This window comes from Ranitomeya variabilis, chromosome 1, assembly GCF_051348905.1.
Source record: "Ranitomeya variabilis isolate aRanVar5 chromosome 1, aRanVar5.hap1, whole genome shotgun sequence".
Lineage (NCBI taxonomy): Eukaryota > Metazoa > Chordata > Amphibia > Anura > Dendrobatidae > Ranitomeya > Ranitomeya variabilis.
In genome coordinates this window covers 302,428,025-302,450,818 of record NC_135232.1, presented here as the reverse complement: position 1 = coordinate 302,450,818, position 22,794 = coordinate 302,428,025, and the positions used below count along the sequence as shown (strand labels likewise).

The window sequence follows — 22,794 nt, the reverse complement described above, 5'->3', positions numbered from 1 at the left end:
AGAACCTTTCAATCTTTTTATTCAGAAATTAAAATACCAATGGCGCCAGTCTCGGTACTTGTATATACAATGTCCAATGCTAGTAACAATTGTCATTGCAACATGTCATGATAAACAACATTGATCCTTTCAAGTCTGCTGCTTGCTCTGTCAAAAGCGCAGAAGGGTCAGTCTGCACGGCCGATATGACTTCGCAGCATGGTCGTGCAGGTGAAGTGTCTGTTTCCCTTCACGATTAAGTGATCGTGTAAGGAAATGGCGGAAAAGCCTCCACGTCAAAGGCTGTTGGGGTTGAACATGGCAAAATGACCAGAGCGTGAATGCAACAACTTATGACCTGAAAACGAAGTATTTTTTTTCTTGTGTAGCCGCAATCCCTACGTCCTCATGGGTACGTTCGAGTGTAGATTGTCTCGGACCTGCCTTCTGACTTGGCGGCATATCTTGCCAATGTGAAAAGGAAATCGCTCAACCTGTAAAAGATCAGAAAAGAACTCTCAACATTTGGAAATTCTAGCATTATGTGTCTACAGACTAAGAGAAAATATTCGAGAACCTTCAGTTAAAGTTTGCCCATTGTATGTAAAATGCTCACTTATCCACAGAACAGGTGAAAATAAAAGCCTATGTAACATCTAGGGGGCTTGCCGAGAGGGCCACAATGTTTGGCTATCTTAGGGTACCGTCACACAGTGCCATTTTCATCGCTACGACGGTACGATTCGTGACGTTCTAGCGATATCGTTACGATATTGCAGTGTCTGACACGTAGCGATCAGGGACCCTGCTGAGAATCGTACGTCGTAGCAGATCGTTTGGAACTTTCTTTCGTCGCTTGATCACCCGCTGACATCGCTGGATCGTTGTTTGTGACACCGATCCAGCGATGTGTTCGCTTGTAACCAGGGTAAACATCGGGTAACTAAGTGCAGGGCCGCGCTTAGTAACCCGATGTTTACCCTGGTTACCAGCGTAAACTTAAAAAAAAACAAACAGTACATACTCACATTCCGGTGTCTGTCCTCCGGCGTCTCAGCTTCTCTGCACTGTGAGCGCCTGCCGGCCGGAAAGCGAGCACAGCGGTGACGCGGTGACGTCACCGCTGTGCTTTCCGGCTATGGTGCTTACACAGTGCAGAGAAGCAGAACGCCGGGGGACAGACACCGGAATGTAAGTATGTACGTTTTTTTTTTTTTTTACGTTTACGCTGGTAACCAGGGTAAACATCGGGTTACTAAGCGCGGCCCTGCGCTTAGTAACCCGATGTTTACCCTGGTTACCCGGGGACTTCGGCATCGCTCCAGCGCCGTGATTGCAAAGTGTGACCGCAGTCTACGACGCTGGAGCGATAATCATACGATCGCTGCGACGTCACGGATCGTGCGTCGTAGCGATGAAAATGGCACTGTGTGACGGTACCCTTAGTCCCACAGATTTTGCACAGGTTCCGTGGTCTGGGGTGAGTAGCCCCACCATTCTAGAAGTAACCAGTTTCCCAGGTTCTCTAGGGAGACTTCTCTGAATATTATTTAACGAGTATAGTATGTGCCTCCTAGACGCCTTAAACTTACCTGGTCAGAAGATTGTACAGGTAAAAATACAAGCTGAGGGATATGTATTTCGCTTAATAGCATTTGAAGACACAACATGTCTTTGGTCATGTACTACATGTATGCAGAAGCGGCTGCGGTAATGAGTTGTGACCTATTAGTACATGTCTGCATAAAATGAAAATAAAGACAGAAGTCCATTAAATTCAACCTTTCTTTATTGCTAGATTTATAACCAGCAAAGTCATGTGTTGTGAGAAAACATCCATCCCTTTGTTAAAATGCTGTTCTAACATCTGCCATTACTACCGCCTATGGTACAGCACTCAGATTGTGGAATGCCCGAACTGTAAAGAACCCTTTCCTATTTAGATGATAAAACTGCCTTTCCTCCACACGTAACGCAGAACATCTGTGAGGTTTTTGGAAAGAATAAGTCATGTGCCAGTCTTTTGTATCGCCACATGAGTATTTATACATGTATATGAGATCGCATCTGCTAAAAACCAATGAATATGGTAAAAAAAAATATTAACATTTAGTTATAAAACAAGAATTACATGTTATACCTGTTCAAGTATTTTCCAATATTTGGATCTGCCTCTCTAGTTTGCAGCAGCTTGAAAGTTCTAAAACGAGAGGAAATTTATGTTAAGTGAATGTCTTAAGTGGACATAAACCGCTGATCCCCAAAGAGCACGTGTAATTGCGGGGAAGGGGGTGTAAAACAGAAGAAAGGTCTTACACTCTCTCTGCTCTCCGGCACACAGCTCGAGCCACATGTAGTGACGCACTAGCCTTACCGCCAGACTAGAAGGAAAAATACAGGTGGTTAGTTCAGGTCCGCAGCCCCATGTAATAATGTGATTGATCTGTTACAAAGTCTAATGACTACAATGAAATAAAAACAAAAAAGTCTATTTTGTGTTGCACATACTGGTAGAATAAAGCTGGTCAGTGGCGGAAGCTGAACGGTGTATTTATCAATCCATTGCTCCAGCTCCCGGATAGGCTCCTCATTAAATGCTGTATGCACTGCAGAAAGATAAGTCGGGACTAATTAATGAGCCACCATATAACAGGTATGGCTGTCGTATTATATTTTTTTGGAATATTGCAACAAGGTCGTATTGGTAGTCCATGATTGTCAGACCAAAGTCCTGCAAAGCATTGACTACCTGCAGCGCCCCTGGCACTTCTGCTGATTAGTAGGCTTAGGGCTCCTTCTCACTTGCGAGAAATACGTCCGAGTCTCGCAGATTAAAACCCGGCTCTGCCGCCGGCACTCCAGAGCGGAGCGTGCAGCTCCATGAATTGATATGCAGCCGCATGCTCTGTTCTGGAGTGCTGGTGCCAGAGCTTGGTTTTAACATGCGAGACTTGGCCGTATTTCTCGTAAGTGAGAAGGAGCCCTTACACAGGCTTCTGGACTGCCGGCCACTGAACAAGTGCCCTGCAAATATTTTTGCTCAGCTCCAATATTGGACATTATGTATCTATATTGTCTGAATGCTGCATCCAATACGTCATCCCCAGTGTTGGTGAAAATTTAGTCTTGAGCTTTTTTGTTTGTTTTTTTCTCACACATGTCAGAAGCTGAATGGCTAATAGATTTACCTTTATGGCTTTCTCTGGCCGAGGATATTGGTGTTGCAATATTTGAGCCAATGTCTTGCAGCATACACTGTATCTGTTGGGGAAAAATGTATTTTAACCTCTGCTAACAAGTACAAATGGCACATTAGATCCAGAGGCTGAAAGCTGACTTTACTTACTGGAGTATTTTGGTTCGGACCATTCCTATTACAAGGGCAGATAAAATGCCTATATGTTGCCGATCACCATATAGCCATACTTGCATTGATGCATTTGTGCTTCAATCACTCTGAGGGTTCATTCCCCTCCAGTATACAAGGTCCATTACTCTTTACCGGAGATGTGCTGGTGACAAACACTGGTTCTAGGTCAGAAGGCAGCTACGGCTACATGGTCACTGCTGTCCCAAAGCTATTAAACGGATGTAATTTGGCTGTAAATAAACAGTAAAATTACAGAAAGCTCGCATGCAAGTCACACGGGACTTACATTGAAGCCTATGGGGCACAGTTGTAACTTCTGACCAAAAGTTCAACAAGGATGGATTTCATTGGCGGCAGAAACCTCATCTTCATATAGTGAAACCAAAGTCACCATATACTGTCTAAAAGATGAAATCAATGAAAAGCGAGCAAGTTATTCACTGGGCAATGATTGCCCTGTGTACAAAGCCCTTTACTAAGTGGAACCTGTCCCATGAAAATACATTCCAATCTGCAGGCAATATGTTAGATAGAAGGGAGAGCTGACTAGATTGATATAGTTTTATACTGAATCTAAAATGTTTGCATTATTTTTTGTTCTAGCAGGCGGTCCTATCAGTGACTGACAGCTATCTCTGTATGCAAACTTAAAGAAAGCTGTCAGTCACTGGTGGCGCCGCCCACTGGACCAAAAATCTCAAATTGAGCAATGAGTTAACTTGCCACTCCAGGTGCCACTAATCTAATTTCCCTGACTGTAGTACTATATTTACCAGCCGCCGCTGTCTTCAGCTTTTCCCGATGCCACTTCGGCCCAACACCGCCATCTTGTGACCACAAGCTAGGTTTCCACCACAAGCTCTCATTGCCTTGTTCTGGCTCCCATAGTCTTTCACAGTAGTGACTTCCTACTCGCCCAGCAAACACTGGAGTGATCGCGCAAGTCACAACCTGCAGAAGACTGACCTGAGCGGCGCTGATAACAGATGTAGATGGCGGCTGGTAAGTATAACACTAGGGTCAGGGATCTTAGATTAGTGACACCACTCCAGCAGTGAAATAAAAAACCGCTGGAGCAGTGCTTTTATTACTGTGCAGGTTCTACTGAATCTTCTCTCACAGAGCTATATATCAATCTACTCTGCATCTGCTATTCTAATTCATGCGCCGGCAGATTGAGCTACAGTATCATAGTGACAGGTTTCTTTAAGAACGAGGCATGTTTCGATTTAGAGCTTTTGTTTTATTTCTCCCTTTCATTTTTGAGCCATAATTTTTTATTTTTTTTTCTTTATCCGTCAACATAGCCATGTTAAGCTTCGTTTTTGCGTGACACTTTGTAGGTTTGAAGAACACCATTGACATTATGCCATGACATACTGGAAAAAGTTGGGTTGAAATGATTAAAAAAAAAATGCAATTCTGCTATATTTTTTTCAGTCTTTACAGACTTCAATTTGCTGTAAAAATGACAATATGATTCATCAAGTCCGTACAATTATGGTGATGCCACACCTAGGTTGATTTTTTTTTTTTTTTTGTATCCCTCATTTTAATGGTTAAAAGCACTATCTTGAAAGGAGAGAGTGAGGAGGGTTTTTGCACAATTAGGGGATTTGAACCTCCATTCATATAATTGCTCATACTATACACTGCAATGCCACAGTATTGTAGTATATAGTAGAAATGACATTCTTCTATGGAGCCCAGGCAGAGGCTGCGCTTCACAGGAGGACTGAGTTGCGGTGGGCCATATGGTAGCTGGTGGAAGAGTACACCAGTAAACAGGCCATTGGAATGCCCTATGCAGAATTTATATGGTTAAAAGAGCAGCAATCTGAGCAAGCTCCAGCGACAGATGCTAGCTGGGTAGTTTCTTTCATTTCAATGGACAACCGCCTTAAGGCTACTTTCACACTAGCGTCGTTTGTAATACGTTGCAATGCGTCGTTTATGAGAAACAAACGCATCCTGCAAAGTTGTACGCATAGACTTTCATTAGCGACGCATTGCGACGTATGGCCACACGTGTTTTGGCGGACCGTCGGCACAAAAAAAGTTACATGTAACGTTTTTTGCGCGTCTTGTCCGTCATTTTCGACCGCGCATGCGCGGACGAAGCTCCGCACCCTCCTCCCCGGACCTTATAATGGGGCAGCGGAAGTGTCGTAAGACTGCTTCCGCTGCCCACGTCGGGCATTACTTTCACAACACACGTCGGGCCGACGCATAGCGACGGCCCCGTGCCAACGCTATTGTGAAAGAAGCCTAACTTATCAGTTTATAGCTGTTACGAAGCCGCGATGGGGTATGTTATATGATTAACCGGACAGTCAATCTTTAGAAAATAATGGTTATTCATTCTGAGATGGAAAGTTATACAATGTTTCAAGATATTCTCTGTACCTCTGCTTGCTGTCTTTCTATGGATACAAAGCTATCCTTGTCCTGATAGAAAAATACACTTACTGTACTTAATCCTGCTCGCATGAATTGTACATTGACTCTTATAGTATAGGTCCCCATACAGAATGGACTCGTTTGCCCAACAGTCTCTGGATGACGGCCTTCCCCCTGTCCCCCTATAGGTGTCGCCAAGAGACAGAAACATTCGACATGTCTGATTTCGGGCTGCCGCTCCCTGGTTCTCTAAGGGTCCCTTTCCACTTGCGAGGAAAACGGACGCGTGCAATCCGATAAAAAATCGGATTGCACTCGGACCAATGTTAGTTAATAGGTGGCTTTTGATTTGCGATTTTTTTCTCAGCCGAAATCGGACTGAGAAAAATCTGGATCGGCTGAGAAAAAAATCGCAGCATGCTGCGTATTGCTGCGATTCTCGGACGAGACTCGCCAATGCAAGTCAATGGGTGCGAGAAAAAAATCGCACAGCACTCGCACCATGCGAGTTCTGTCCGATTATTACGCACCAGTGTCCTTTGAAAAGCCGGTAATTCAGCGCGGTGTACAGTAAAATCACACTGACAGGTTAGAATAGAGTAGATATATGCACATAGAATAGGTATATATACATATATATATGTCAGTGAGACACCTATATATGTATATTTATATTTAATGCAGCGCTAGATAGCATAAAAGCCGCTAATTCAATTGCCGGCTTTTTCTTTCTCTTTCACAAACCCGACAGGATATGAGACATGGTTTACATACAGTAAACCATCTCATATCCCTTTTTTTATTACATATTCCTCTTCACTAATGTAACAAGTGTCTGTGTGCACAATTTGGGGGCTCTAGCTGTTAAATTAAAGGGTTAAATTGCGGAAAAAATTGGCGTGGGCTCCCGCGCAATTTTCTCCGCCAGAGTGGTAAAGCCAGTGACCGAGGGCAGATATTAATAGCCAGGAGAGGGTCCATGGTTATTGGCCCCCCCGTGGCTAAAAACATCTGCCCCCAGCCACCCCAGAAAAGGCACATCTGGAAGATGCGCCTATTCTGGCACTTGGCCACTCTCTTCCCACTCCCTGTAGCGGTGGGATATGGGGTAATGAAGGGTTAATGCCACCTTGCTATTGTAAGGTGACATTAAGCCAGATTAATAATGGAGAGGCGTCAATTATGACACCTATCCATTATTAATCCAATTGTTGGAAAGGGTTAAAAAACACACACACACATGATTTAAAAGTATTTTAATGAAATAAACACAGCGATTGTTGTAATAATTTATTGTTCTCGCAATCCATCAGGAACACCCTCGCTTGGAAAAAATAATAAACGCACAAGATACATACCCTCAGCTGAACCGTCACGTCCCACGAAGTAATCCATCTGAAGGGGTTAACTAATATTACAGGCAGGAGCCCTGCTAATGCAGCTGTGCTCCGTGCTTGTAATTCCCCAGCGAATGAATGAAATGTAGGTCATTGACCTACATTTCCTTCAGTCGCGGTGATGCGCCCCCTGGTGGATGTCCTCATATGACCTGGAGCGTGGGAAAAAGTTCCCAGGCTGCAGTTCATGAGAACATCCAGCAGAGGGCGCCTCACCGCGACTGAAGGAAATGTAGGTCAATGACCTACATTTCATTCATTCGCTGGGGAATTACAAGCACGGAGCACAGCTGCATTATAGCAGGGCTCCTGCTTGTAATATTAGTTAACCCCTTCAGATGGATTACATCGTTGGACCTGACAGTACATCAGAAGGTATGTATCTTGTGCGTTTATTATGTTGCCAAGCGAGGGACTGCAAATGGATTTGAGAGAACAATAAATTATTACAACAACCGCTGTGTTTATTTCATTAAAATCCTTTTTAATAATGTGTGTGTGTGTGTGTGTGTGTTTTTTAACCCTTTCCTACAATTGGATTAATAATGGATAGGTGTCATAATTGACGCCTCTCCATTATTAATCTGGCTTAATGTCACCTTCCAATAGCAAGGTGGCATTAACCCTTCATTACCCCATATCCCACCGCTACAGGGAGTGGGAAGAGAGTGGCCAAGTGCCAGAATAGGCGCATCTTCCAGATGTGCCTTTTCTGGGGTGGCTGGGGGCAAATGTTTTTAGCCACGGGGGGCCAATAACCATGGACCCTCTCTAGGCTATTAATATCTGCCCTCAGTCACTGGCTTTACCACTCTGGCGGAGAAAATTGCGCGGGAGCCCACGCCAATTTTTTCCGCCATTTAACCCTTTATTTCAGCAGCTACAGCGGCCAAATTTTGCACATACACACTATTAACATTAGTAGTGTGGAATATGCAAAAAAAATGGGGGTATGAGAAGGTTTACTGTATGTAAACCATGTCTCATATCCTGTCGGGTTTGTGCAGGAGAAGGAAAAAGCCGGCAATTGAATTAGCGGCTTTTATGCTATCTAGCGCTGCATTAAATATAAATATACATATATAGGTGTCTCACTGACATATATATATGTATATATACCTATTCTATGTGTATATATCTACTCTATTCTAACCTGTCAGTGTGATTTTACTGTACATGGCGCTGAATTGCCGGCTTTTCAAAGGACACTGGTGCGTAAAAATCGGACAGCAATACGGATGTCATACTGATGTCATACGGATGGTGCGATTAAAAAATCGCATGGCACTCGCATGACACTCGCATGACAATCGCATACGTTCCATCCGTTTTTTCGGTCCAGATTACGGACCGTTTTTTATCTCGCAAGTGGAAAGGGACCCTAAGAGATAAGCCACCTGCAGAGAAGTCTGGCAGCGGAAATAGCTGCTGACTGGCAGTTATCTAAAGTGTATAGAGGGATTGTTCTTAAATACATCCAAGTTTAGTTGACCTAATGAAAATAATAAGGGAGATACCTTCTCAAGTTCTGCGATACATTGGAGATTTGCATCTAGACAAAATTCTTTGGCCAACCTAAAAATAAAAACAAATCTGCTCAGGTGCTATGTGGGATTCCGGTACCAGACTGCGATTGGTAAGTGCATGTAATAATCATTGTGCTTAGTCTGCTATACAAATATGTACGTTCTAAGGTGGTAAACCACTTTACAGTTTTGCATAGGCTACATGCTAATTATTATTAAAGGGGTTTTCCCACAAAGTAAAGTTGATTTTATCATTCCAAGATCCCCCCCCCCCCCAGTACAGGACAGTACAGGAACATGGTCTGATCATGCCACAGCTCCTGGGCAGGGAAGGAAGCAAAAGAGTATATAGACAGGACAGTATGGGATAGAAGCTGATTCTTTTTGTGAGATAAAACATTTCCCTGCCTGTTTTTAAACAATGTTTTACTTCACGGAAAGACTCAGCTGCAATCCCCATGCTGTAATGTCTGTATACTCTTTTGTGTCCTCCCCTGCCCAGGAGCTGTGGTGTGATCAGACCATGTTCCTGTATGGTCAGACACAGCCATTACACAGTACACAGGGACACATTTATAAGATTCTCAGCACAGGAACATTTTCTTTAAACACATCCAATTGTAGAAGTTATTATAATTCCAAGATCTCTTGATTTAAAATTCACTTTTGTTCATAGGACAACCCTTTTAATAGGTCCTGTGCATGTCAGGAAAATCTCCTAATATAAGCCGAGTGAATCCAAAGACTCTCCGACCCCACTGTGGCAGATCTTTCTCTCAGCAATGGAAAGCTTACTTGTCTGCACTTAAGGCATGTGCACACAGGTTTTTTTTATTTTTTTTTTATTATTATTATTTTTTTGGCCCTCAAAAAAATGACAGTTTCCTGAATCGGTTTCTACTAGAAAACTTATTTCAAAAGTCTCTGCAGGAGTTTTGAGGTTTTTTTTTCCTAAAGCATTTTTGCAGCAATTTGATTGAACAGCGTCTAGTTTGAGTAGTTTCTATCTTCGAATGGTATGATGATCAATTTATTTTTTACCAGGTGTTTTCCAAATCCTGAAAGGGAAACAAAAGGTCAAACTACTGAACATGTAACTAGCAAAGTGGTTTTATAATAATAAACAAAAATGCTATTCATTTCTAAGTCAGTTTCAGGCATTTTTAATTTGGAGCAGACCTGCGCTAAAGACTCAGTGCACATACCCTTACTGTAATACAACCCTTTTTTCCCCAACATACAGCTGCACGTCTTCAACATAGTATAAGCAATGCTAGCAACAAAACATTCATTTTTTTTTTCTTTTGCATAACAAGTTTCCCTATATAAAATCAAAGGGAAGAGCAAAAAAAAATGCCTAGAACTTGTTAAAACTTAAAATAACAAAAACAAAAGCCTGTGTATCTTACAAATACAGAGAAAAAAAAATCAAAGGCCATAATCACACTGAGTGGGTGATAAATACAGAAGTGGTGACATGTTTCTATTATACTTTTCCTCTGATTGTTCCACTCCTGATTTTGGCTTCCAAATACTGAGGTAAGATACTGACCAAATACTGCTAGTGTGCACGTGGCCTAAGGGTACCGTCACACAGTGCCATTTTCATCGCTACGACGGCACGATTCGTGACGTTGCAGCGTCGTATAAGTATCGCTCCAGCGTCGTATACTACGGTCACACGTTGCAATACACAGCGCTGGAGCGATAATTTCATGACGTATTTGCGATGTAGAAGCCGTTGGTTACTGTGCGCACATCGTATACAACCTGTGTCACACAATGCAATCATGCCGCCACAGCGGGACACTAGACGACGAAAGAAAGTTTCAAACGATCTGCTACGACGTACGATTCTCAGCGGGGATCCGGATCGCAGTAGCGTGTCAGACACAGCGATATCGTAAATGCATCGCTGGAACGTCACGAATTGTGCCGTTGTAGCGATCAAAATTGCACTGTGTGACGGTACCCTAATGAAAGAATTCACTAGCACTGCATATCTGGTCCCCATGGACAACACAAAAGAAATGGAAACCCAGGGCTTTAACCATTTTTTTTCCTGCCCAAAATGTTCCTCAAATGCTGAAAACTTTTTCTATTTATAATTAATTTTCTTTCTTGTTCATAGGAAGAAGTTTTTTTTAAATCAGGTGGAAAATAAAAAGAGCATGTCACTTTAGTGAAGAGGAATTTGATGGACTCTGTTCCAAACTAGCATTGTCCAATCAAAGGGCTGCAGAAAAAACTTTTAGGAAGTTAAGTTCTTCAAGAAAAAAACCCCTCCAAAAACAAGGAATGTGTCCTGAACCAGTTTGTTTGAAAAATGCATTATTTTTATATGCCTCAAAAAAAATCTTGTGAACATAGCCTTATGTTTGAATTGCGGTGGTCCGACCACTGGGGCCACAATGCTTTATCTTTAGGAAGCATTGTGGCCATTTAAATTTTTTTCTAGTCATAGGTAGCAGCTGTCAAAAGTCATGAACAATGCTATGTTTGGTACAACAGGGAGAAGGTTATGGCAGTTCTGCACCTATGGGACCAGAAAACGAAGCACGACAGAGCACATGTTGGCTATCGGCACCATTATAATCAAGGCCCCCATTGGCACATGCCCATTTTGAGGAGGTTTGGACACAAGCCCCGATGGAACCACTGAACGTGGGCAAGAACGCAATGTGAAAGCTCACTTACAGCTAGGCCATAAATGTTTACTGTAAGGAATTGCCTTTAAGAGGCTGTCTGGAAAATTAACAACCCTAGTCTCCTTTGAAAGTTTTGTACAATGTATTTTTCATGAAACACTTATCAATCCGTATGTGTATAAACACAAAAAATATTTCAAGACTGGAAAGATCTTAGAATAAGGTGGAAAGTTCTGCTCTTAACGTTTACTGTAAATCAATAGTTTCAAAGGAACCTAGGCAAGTTAATTTCTCAATCACTGTTGTAAGGCTTTATTTTATAGGGCCCATGTATATACAATCAGAACTTACCCTATGGCAGAGGTCAGCTCATCGGTACTGCCCAATGCTTCAAACACAAGGTTGTCTTTAGGCCTCCGCTCTCCTGTGTATGTACTTGAGAAGCCTACGGTTTAGACAATAGTTGTCATTTATTGCGATAAGGGTCAGTAATCAAATAAATCTAATATCCTAATAGAATAGCTTAAGAATAAGACCTTTATCGCCTGTTTTTGTGTAGATTTTTGGGATCTTCTCTGTTTTATTTTCTGGAGAGGAACTGCAAGAAATATAGCACAGGACAATGACAGTGGAATTGCTATTGTACTTGCATTTGCTTTAAGTATATTAAAAAAAAAAATCTATCATCAGAAAATCACCTATTGTTTAAATCATGAAAGCTTGCTATTTTCACACTGGCCACTGGGGATATTTTATACTCTATCTTCCTGTTCTTTACCAAAGAATTATCAGAAGTCTCCACTATCTTCACAGACAGGACTACAGCTGATAACACAGGACCCACTAATCTCAAAAGTCAATCTCACAGCGGACCCTGCTTGCCCTCTTTTCACAAGCTCAATAGATGCTTCAATACATATGATAGGGTTTGAATCAGTCCATTGATAATAGACATGTGGATTTCCTAAGCAATTTGCATACTAAAACATATCAGGAAGCTTGAGTGTTAAGGTACCTTCACACTAAACGACTTTGCAGCGATAACGATAGCGATCCATGACGTTGCAGCGTCCTGGATAGCGATATCGTTGTGTTTGACATGCAGCAGCGATCTGGATCCTGCTGTGATATCGCTGGTCGTTGCTGAAAGTTCAGAACTTTATTTGGTCGTCAGATTGGCGAGTATCGTTGTGTTTGACAGCAAAAGCAACGATGCCAGCAATGTTTTACAATGGTAACCAGGGTAAATATCGGGTTACTAAGCGCAGGGCCGCGCTTAGTAACCCGATATTTACCCTGGTTACCATTGTAAAAGTAAAAAAAAAAACACTACATACTCACCCTCTGATGTCTGTCACGTCCCCCGGCGTCCGCGCTGCTGCTCAGAGCTTCCTGCACTGAGTGTGTCAGTGCCGGCCGGAAAGCAAAGCACAGCGGTGACGTCACCGCTGTGCCCTGCTACTGCCGGCGCTTACACAGTGCAGGGAAGCGGACGCCGGGGGACGCGAATGTAAGTATGTAGTGTTTGTTTTTTTACATTTACACTGGTAACCAGGGTAAACATCGGGTTACTAAGCGTGGCCCTGCGCTTAGCAACCCGATGTTTACCCTGGTTACCCGGGGACTTCGGCATCGTTAGTCGCTGGAGAGCTGTCTGTGTGACAGCTCTCCAGCGACGATGCAGCGATCGGCATCGTTGTCGATTATCGCTGCAGCGTCGCTTAGTGTGAAGGTACCTTAAGGCTATGTGCACAAATTGTGGATTTGCCTGCGGATCCGACACTGCGGATATGCAGCAGCTTTCCATGTGTTGCACAGTACCATGTAAACCTATGGAAAACAAAATTCCGCACGGAAAAGCTGCGGTTTATTTTCCGCAGCATGTCAATTCTTTGAGCGGATTCCGCAGCGGTTTACACCTGCTCCATAATACAAAACCGCAGGTGTTAAAACGCAGATGAAATCCGCAGGTAAAACGCAGTGCTTTTACCTGTGGATTTTTCAAAAACAGCGGAAAAATCCGCACAGAAATCCACAACGTGGGCACAAAGCCTAAAAAAAAAAGTCCTAGTGGCCAGTGTGAAAACTGCAACATTTCTATTTTTTTAATTAATACAGATTGTGATATGAAAAAATATATGCCATTTTTTGGACTACAAGACACTTTTTAACAAGAAAAACTCTTCCTAATATGTGTGTGCATGTTATAGTCTGGAAGCAGCTTCCTGTGATGGAGGAGACGATGGCACATCGTCCTTCCCAATGAGAGAGTTGCCCACTCTCCTCCTACTCTGCACTCATCTATGTTACTGGTGCCGAGAAGGAGAGGAAGTCTCCGGGACCCATCATGGAGACTGCACGGAAGCTGCATGGCCTGAGCAGCTGAAAGTCCTTTCAGGTCATATTAACAGTGACATGCCTGGAAAGAACTGCAAGATGTGGTGATATATAGTGTGTGTGTGTGTGTAGCAGAGATGTGTGTATGTAAACGTGCATATGTAACAGAAAATATACACTGCAGAGAAACACTAATAATAGATCTATTGCCTCCCTATTCTACCATAGTGCACCAAAATTAATAATAATGACACAGTCACTAGTTAAGTTTTAATTAATGGGAAAAATGTTTTTCCTATTTTCTAATGTCTAAACCTAGTGTGCATCTTATTGTAAGAAAAATAATGTATAAATACACTAACATATAAACCTGATTTGAACAGTTGGTTTCCTGATCACATATTCCCTTTAACGAGGTTTTGGTAAATAAAACGTAATTCATTGGATAGTAACAACATATACGCTGTGTGCATTAATTCTTCATTTTTAAAATATGATTATAAAAAAGAACATTCTTGCAGTAATCCAGAAACTAAAAACCTGAATATGGGCTCATAACATATGAGATTTTAACATGTGTGAAACATCCCATTTCTTTCAAAGGGTCCGTAAAAAACAAACCTTTGTCTATCAAGACATAAGTTGCATGAATACCTTAGCTGTAATAACCTATGGTGATATAAACAGAAAAACTTTTTGCATTCACTGACAACAACGTTACTTGACAAATTCCTACACAAAATAGTACAACTGCAGCAGGGAGACCAAACCATGCCTTTATGGCTATGTGCACACCTATTCGATCTCAACAGTGTCTTCTCCTGACTAGAGAGGAGCGAATATGTTCAGAAATGATCGCTGAATCCAAATTTGCTATATTCGTGCCACATTTATGTATGGCGATTGTTTACGAACATATTTGCTCATTTCAACTCCCATTGACTCCAAAAGCATTCGGTGAATATTGCAAATGCAATATTCACCGGCGATCGTAATCCGAACAAAATATTGAAAAATTTGCTCAACTCTACTCCTAACTAAACATGAACATTGCAGCCCGATCAGCGGCCACTTATGGGTGTGATACTAATCGTGATGCTCCACTGGATCTAGATGTCAAGGGAATGGCAAAAGATGCATTGTTGAGTAAGGAGGAACGGTGTTTGTCTAGGCGTTGAGATTTCTTTCTCCACCTCCAAGAAATAAGGGATAGTCTACTTGCGGACAACCCTTAATGAGTTACGGTAAGGCTGGTTTCACATTTGCGAACGAGAGGGCTGAGGATGGCAGCGTACTTCCTCCCCGACGCCCCGCCTACGCCCCATGCAGCGATTTGAGGTGTGCGGCGACAGCACGGAAATGCAAAATTTTGCATTTTCGTGCAGTCGCCGCACACCTCAAATCGCCGCATGCGGACGCATCCACATACAGCGCATGTCCCTGCGTACCCAATGTTAAAGATAGGTACGCAGGACGCATACAGAAGTAGGCTGAGCGTAGGTAGGGCTTCAGGGAGTAAGTACGCTGCCATCCGCAGCTCTCCCGGCCGCAAATGTGAAACCAGCCTTATTCCCATATTAATCTGTCTGCATATTATTGGAGCAACGTAGGGGAAATTCCCAAATGGGGCATACCTGAGTGTGGGCAGAATTGAGTGCCAGTACAGTAGGGTCATAAAATGAAGATGCAATGGTGGGAGTAGTAAATTTGGTCATTATAGTCATCAGGGCCACCTTGCATTCGGCTTTCCACCGAGGTGACATTTCTCTTAGAGGAGGGTCCTAATGAGGATGGAGATCTACTGTTCCTTATCACGTTGTTGTCTCTGCCACATCTGGTCCTTCTGTTCTTCCTGATAGGAGACCTGTTGTTCTTGCATATTTGATAGCTTCATGAGGACATTATCTGCCAAGTCAGCCACTTCTCTTCTGCTCTTCCTGGCCGCCATTCCTCTTCTAGATCTCCGAACTGTCTGCTCGAGTGTCTCCAGAGGGTGGGTTATGAAGGATGGCTGGGGTGGACCTGAGCTAGGGACATCATTCTCCTCCGCAGCAGTCATGGCTGACTCGTCAGGTTCTGGTTCATATGGAGGAGACTGAGTCAGGCTCAAGCACATCGGTAAACGACCTTAGGCCGGTTTCACACGTCAGTGGCTCCGGTACGTGAGGTGACAGTTTCCTCACGTACCGGAGACACTGACACACGTAGACCCATAAAAATCAATGCATCTGTTCAGATGTCATTGATTTTTTGCGGACCGTGTGCGGACCGTGTCTCCGTGTGCCAAACACGGAGACATGTCAGTGTTCGTGGGAGCGCACGTTTTACACGGACCCAATAGAGTCAATGGGTCCGCGTAAAACACGGACCTCACACGGACATTCTCCGTCTGGGGTCCGTGTGCGTGCCGGAGACAGCGCTACAGTAAGCGCTGTCCCCCCCACATGGTGCTGAAGCCGGTATTCATATCTTCCCTGTAGCAGCGTTTGCTATAGAGAAAATATGAAGAATAGTGTTAAAAATAAAGATTTAGGTGTCCGCCGCCCTCCCACCCCCTGTGCGCCCCCCCGCTGGTCAGAAAATACTCACCCGGATCCCCCGTCGGCAGTCGCTCCTTCCTGGTCTGGCCGCGGCTTCTCTACTGTATGCGGCCGATTACACTCATGAATATGTGGCTCCACCTCCAATAGGGGCGGAGCCGCCTATTCATGAGTGTAAATGAGCGGCCCCACGTGACCGCATACAGTAAGCCGCGGCCAGACCAGGAAGGAGCGACTGCCGACGGGGGATCCGGGTGAGTATTTTCTGACCAGCGGGGGGGGGCGCACAGGGGGTGGGGGGGCGGCGGACACCTAAATCTTTATTTTTAACACTATTCTTCATATTTTCCCTGCAGCAAACGTTGCTGCAGGGATGATATGAATCGCAGCTTCAGCACCATGCAGAGTGGGTACCACACGCTCCGTGTGGTACCCACTCGCCATACGGGCGGCACACGTGTGCCGCAGGTATGGCCTCCGTGAGTTCCCAGGCACACGGACACGGATAACTCCGGTACCGATTTATTCCGGTACCGGAATTATCTGGACGTGTGGGACAGCCCTTAGGCGGTAAATGATCTACATTTCAATTAAATTGTCCTATAGAAACATTAGGAGCAAGTGCAGCAAGAATGACAAATACTGCCTTTGCTCAGCAACTTTCTGAAGAAAAGCAAGGCATTTCATATATGTGTAGTTTTTCCTTTTGGGGGCCATCACACCGCTAGGGAGCTTCCTCTCCTCTGCAAGATCCCGCATAAAACGGTCTCTAAGGGACCGCCGTCTTGTTTGTATTTGCTTTTCTGTTGAAGACAAAGATTTTTGTGTTACAATTAAACCTGAATTGGATAATAATATACCAGGGATACTGTTCCGATAATGAGGCTTGGAGAGAAGCCGCTACTATTCATCAGGAAATGTCAGGTGGGATGTTGGATAGTGGCCTCAGAAAACGGTCTTTCCATGCCCACTATCAGATTGCCAGACAGCTCTTACTACTCACCAAAAAGGCATAAACAAAAATATATTTCCCACATTACGAGCACTTGTGGGAATCTAGTAATATATTCAGCACTGGCCCACGTGTAGTTATTTTTTGACAATCATACTAAAACCTACGATTGAAGCACTCAAAGGGAACCTGTCCATCCATTCATGCTGGCCAAACCAGGGGCTCTAGGAATAGGAGCCTGGCTGGACAACTGCAGCAAGGTAGGATTTAAAAAACATAGGACCCGATTCATAAAAAGCTTGGAAAAATTGCAAAATTTAGGAGCAACTCTGAGTTATGCCAACATTTTACAGCTTTTGGCATTTTCACGCCAGTCTGTCCCAATTCCGACCAAATGGGCGAAACGTCACAGCTTGTCTCGTCTAATTTAGGACAAGCTTTGGCATTCATGATGATAGAAATGTCACTCCATTACCTGACTGGAGTAGGATTTCTGACACGGCACACTGAGGAGCACAACACTCGTCAGACACCTCACATTCATGCAGAGGCATGAACCTCTCCATTAATCTGGAGTGTCTGACTCCAACGCACCCCCTTAAGACCATGCCGGTCTAGATGAATCAGGCCACAGTTTAAGGCTATGTGCACACGATGCGGATTTGCTGCGGATCCGCAGCAGATTTTACTGAGCAGAAACGCTGCAGATCCGCACTGTGATGTACAGTACAATGTTAGTTAATGGGAAAAAAAAAAAAGATGTGCAGACGGTGCGGAATTGCTGCGGATTTCAAAGAAGTGCATGTCACTTCTTTTGTGCGGATCTGCAGCGTTTCTGCACCCCTCCATGTTAAAAATCCGCAGTGGCAAAATCCGCAGCAATTCTGCATAAAAATAGCACAAAATCCGCATAAAAACCGTGGCAAATCCGCGGCTGCGGATTCTGCCAGGAGATGCGGATTTTGTGCAGAAAATTCTGCACCTCTTTTTCCTACGTGTGCACATAGCCTAAAGATTCTCCTCACAACGCTCTAGTTGATTGACCGGTCTCTTTCATATGTTTAATCAGGGAGAGATCCGTCAATCACCTACAGCCGTGTGGGGACAATGGTAGTGCCGGTAGTTTTCTCTGAAACAAGCCTGTGGTTTGGGCACCATGAATAGGTTTCCTTTTAAAGATTTTCCAGCATGAACAATATCATTTTTGATCAAAGGAGCAGACTTTTGGGTTCTTAGGACCAAATACTGACACTGAATATTATTATTTCTATGAAGAGTTAGGCTGCCGTCACACTAGCAGTATTTGGTCAGTATTTTACCCACTCCAAAACCAGGAGTGGGTGATAAATACAGAAGTGGTGCATATGTTTCTATTATACTTTTCCTCTAATTGTTCCTCTCCTGGTTTTGGCTACAAATACTGAGGTAAAATACTGAAGGTGTGACGGCAGCCTTAAAGGGATTAGCAGCTGTTTTGAAACATGCAATACTCTGAATTATAGGCGAGAAGTGCCAATGCCATCATATCTACAGATAATTCCATTTATTTCCACATATCCTGGAAGGTAAGTATTAGCCTATTATTTTACCTTTTTTCCAGGTACTGAATCCCCTTCTCTTTATCCATATGAATATAACTAAGTATACAGAACTGTAGCTTCCTTATATTTGCATATACCGTACAACACGACACCTTCTTTCTCCAGAAAAAGTCAGCCCATTCTGGAACCAGAGCCTGGAAAATAGATTCCCACACACGACGGGTGACTATACGGTCGGAGTGGCCTGGATCTGTCTGATCCCAAAGAGGAGGGTTCTGCTTCACCAATTCAATCAAGTGATGAACATTGACCGGAATCTTTTCACTTTCACTCGTGTTCCTTTTTGTGGATCTAAATATCATAGAAATGGGTTATAGTCTCTGTACCATATTAGTTGCAAAATATAAAATTATAGGAAATTACCAGGGGCAATTCCCAGATTTGGTCTTAGCTGTCATCCTGGAAGTTATAAAAAAGTATAGTACAGTTACAAAAAAAAATAATAAAATTAAAATCAGTATGGCTGGTAAATCAATTGTACGCCATGATTACCCGGCTGCGATCGTGTTTGCGGTCTCTGCTCATCTTCATGACTTCTTGTTCTGTGCTTGTCTCTTCGAATCACGCTGCCCTCAGTGTTTCCAAACCACCCCACACTCTCCCCTCACCCCTTTTTCTTGGGAGAAAAAAAACAGATTAAATACAGATGATGGCGGTTTTTATTAGTGATGAGCGAGTTTGCTCGTTACTTGGGTTTTCCGAGCATGCTCAGATGTTCTCCGAATATTTGTTAGTACTCTGAGATTTAGTTTGTGTCCCCACAGATGAATGATTTACTGCTGCTGGACAGCCTGAATACATGTGGGGATTCCCTAACAAACATGTACTCAGGCTGTCTGGCAGTCGCAAATCATGCAGCTGCAGCGACACAATCTAAATCTCTGTGCAAGCCAAAATATTTGGAGAACACCCAAGCATGCTGGGAGATCTCGAGTAACGAGCACACTCGCTCATCACTACTTGTCATCTGTTTTACATCCGCTCCTATCGGTTGTCAACCCCTAACCATATCTAGCACTCTGTGCTTTCAAGATTTTACCAAATGTAGATGTGCACATAGCCAAGACCACCAAGGCAAGGTTTGGTGTTATCATATTTATTTATACATAACACATTAAGCCCAAGTCTATGGTGTTGCAAGGCACAGATACAGGATGATCTGCACTGCTTCATTATCTAGTAAAGACACTGGAATTATTACAAGACTTTCCGAACATTAATTTATGACATTAACAAAGAACTCTGCTTAATAGGATATAAATAGTAGCACAAGTGACGCTCCATGATCCATGTTATGAGAGCCCAGAGATGCCGCATCTACATGAACACCCGAGCCTTACACTATGGCTGGTCCAAATAACTAAAGCAATTGTTATCATCCACCTCTCGTGTCTCCCCTTTTCCTCATAGTTTGTAAGCTTGCGAGCAGGGCCCTCATTCCTCCTGGTATCTGTTTTGAACTGTGATTTCTGTTATGCTGTAATGTCTATTGTTTGTACAAGTCCCCTCTATAAGTTGTAAGGCCAGTCTCACACTTCTAGATAATTCCGGTACCGGAGAAATCGGTATCGGAGTTATCCGTGTCCGTGTGCTCACGTGGCACATCAGTGTGGCACACGAGCGGCAGCCGTGTGCCGACTGAGGCCACACGGACCGTGCAGGAGACAGCGCTACAGTTAAGCGCTGTCCCCAGCTTTTGGTGCTGAAGCCGGCATTCATTCCTTCTCCCCAGCAGCGTTCACTGGAGAGAAGGAATGAAAAATCAAGGTTTTTTAAATGTTTTTTGGTAAAAATAAAGTTTGGGGTCACCTACGGCCTCCCACCCCCCGTGCGCCCGCCCGCTTGCAGAGAAATACTCACCCAGCTTCGCGATGCCTCCTCTCAGCGCCGGCAGCCTGTCCTGTGTGAGCGGTCACGTGGTACCACTCATTACAGTGATGAATATGCAGCTCCACCTCCCATGCTGACATGTGCAGAGACACATTGATTTTAATGTGTCTACGTGAGTCAGTGTCTCCGGTACGTGAGGAAACTGTCACCACACGTACCGGAGCCACTGACGTCTGAAACCGGCCTCAAGCGCTGCGGAATATGTTGGCGCTATATAAATAAAATTATTATTATGTGACCGTTCCAGCCGATCACTGGACACAGCAGACATTTCAGACTTATTTAGCAGTAACTGTCCAGTGAGTAATTCTATTAAAGTATCCAGAAGATGCATTGAGGGCCTGCATTTATACAGGTAAGTTCACACTGGATTACTCTACCAGACTATTGGGTGAGATTTTACATCCACAGAATGTACATTTCCGTTGCAGATTTTCAGTGCAGTGGGGTGAAATCCGCATTGCAATTAACAGAAAAATCTGCACGTAAGATACAGATTATGAATGTGCAGGCTAAGCGTTTAATGGGTTTATATCCAGGACTTAGCTTTTAGGCCGATTAGTAAAAAAACAAAACAAAAAAAACCACAGGCAGGTAGGTGCTGTCTGTTGTGCCCAGCGCCAATGTCTGCCGGCACAGAGTGGTCACAGAACGCTTCAGCCGGCAGGTCAGCAGCTCCAGCTAACGTCACATTGTCAAGAGTAGCTGCTTCTCTTCTGCTCCGTTGATGAGGCGTGACTGCGCATGTCCTGCTGAGTGACAGGCGGCTCCTTGCTGCCTATCTGTGGGTAACCGGCTGTCACTCAGCATGACGTTGGGAGTGATGCCCCGTCCATAGCGCAGACAGGAAGACGAAGAGCTGATCTATTGACATTGAGCAGCTGAATTGCCGGAAGGAACGGCGCTCTGTGCCGGGTAGAACAGGCAGGCAGTTAGCAAAACTATGTGTTTTATTACATTAGGTTCCTATAAAAGCCAGAGCTGTCCAAATAGGAAAAAGAGGTGGCTATAGAACCCCAGTACATGGAGCAGTGCACTGAACGCTCCGGCCACGCCAACCGTGCACCCAGCACCTGCATGTGATTAGAACATTCGTTCTGTGCTGAAGGATTCTTAGAACTTCTCAGCGCACATAGTGATGAATATGGAATGGGAAATACATCTGCAATAGACACCAATGGGAACACAATAGTATGCCCCCATAGGCTCAGCTAGTGACAGTTATTGCACCCACCAGCTCCCGGGTATAACAAGGGCACCTATGTTACCCAGTGAGTGTTGGCAAGGGTCCCAGGCTATTGGATCCAGTTTAGATCTCTTTGAAAGCGTCCCACCATCTCCTGACGTCTGTGTTAGTAAATATGAGCATTTCCAATAAAATCACCGCGGATCGTGCAGCATCGCCTCTTGCAGTGCCGTTCTTCTATTACTCCTATATATGTGTGGGCAGAATGAGAAATCTCTAACTAGTCTTCAACAAAGGGGCGTGTCTGCAGTCTGACACAAGCAGCACTGATTGGGCAGTGTCAGGGACACTCCCCCAATAGGTAACGCCCACCTGTCAACTGATCCATCCTAGGAGGAATAACAGGAACAGCCCAACCAAGTCATAGGAGGGAACCACAAACAGATGTGGCCCCTGTGCACGGACTATATATGGGGCCACTGGGGTCCGACAGCTCATTGTAGAGCACAATCACAGCTAGTATGGAGGCAGCAGTGCCCCCTTATCTCTTGGGCGCCTGTGGGGCCACAATACTATTGTGTATAGCCGGGGACAGGATAGAGACAGTACTGGATGGGGAATGGACTAGGTATGCGCGTGCGCAGTCTATAGCAGCATATGTACGTCGTAGGTAGCAGGCACACGCTGGCGTAACACGCACGGGGCTCTCACCTCCCGTCCTTAGTACTGCACAGACGCCCTCCCTGGGTCATTCCTCTCAGAGTTCTCCGTAATAACAAGCGAGCTGCTGCCATCACTCCACGCACCGCCCACACGTCGTCCCACACTGGGACACACACGCCCTATTGGTCGGGAAGCTCTGGCTATATCACCCAATCTCCGCTTATTGGTCAGAGGCTCTGTGATTGGCGCTGCTGCTAGCACGCTGTTAGCGATTGGAAGGGAGAAATGGGCGTGACCGTCACCTA

The 22,794-nt window shown here is 44.2% G+C and overlaps 1 protein-coding gene across 3 annotated transcripts; it reads right to left on the bottom strand.

Annotated features, from left to right (window-relative positions):
• Positions 1-2: 2 nt before the first annotated feature.
• MMAB (metabolism of cobalamin associated B) lies at positions 3-22,711 on the bottom strand. Of its 3 annotated transcripts, XM_077295814.1 has the most exons (10): positions 22,538-22,711; positions 18,739-19,041; positions 11,857-11,918; positions 11,672-11,765; positions 8,664-8,721; positions 3,168-3,240; positions 2,488-2,585; positions 2,296-2,360; positions 2,120-2,179; positions 3-473 (listed from the first exon to the last, which is right to left on the bottom strand). In XM_077295814.1, the coding sequence occupies exons 1-10, from the start codon at positions 22,618-22,620 to the stop codon at positions 386-388; spliced, it is 984 nt and encodes a 327-aa protein (XP_077151929.1). In that variant the 5' UTR covers positions 22,621-22,711; the 3' UTR covers positions 3-385. The 3 variants fall into 3 exon arrangements, with proteins under 3 accessions (XP_077151929.1, XP_077151936.1, XP_077151944.1); XM_077295821.1 differs by lacking the exon at positions 18,739-19,041 and having other exon boundaries at positions 22,538-22,697; XM_077295829.1 differs by lacking the exons at positions 18,739-19,041; positions 22,538-22,711 and adding an exon at positions 15,292-15,784.
• Between the last annotated feature and the right edge of the window lie 83 nt (positions 22,712-22,794).

What these genes read in the sequence shown, in the direction of transcription:
- MMAB (XM_077295814.1), bottom strand. Translation starts at nt 22,620, where the DNA reads ATGGCAGCAGCTCGCTTGTTATTACGGAGAACTCTGAGAGGAATGACC. An exon ending in ATTCAGTACCTGGAAAAAAG is followed by an intron (nt 11,919 to 18,738) that starts GTAAAATAATAG and finishes TATTTCTTGCAG; the next exon opens with TTCCTCTCCAGAAAATAAAA. An exon ending in GGCCAGAGAAAGCCATAAAG is followed by an intron (nt 2,586 to 3,167) that starts GTAAATCTATTA and finishes ATCTTTCTGCAG; the next exon opens with TGCATACAGCATTTAATGAG.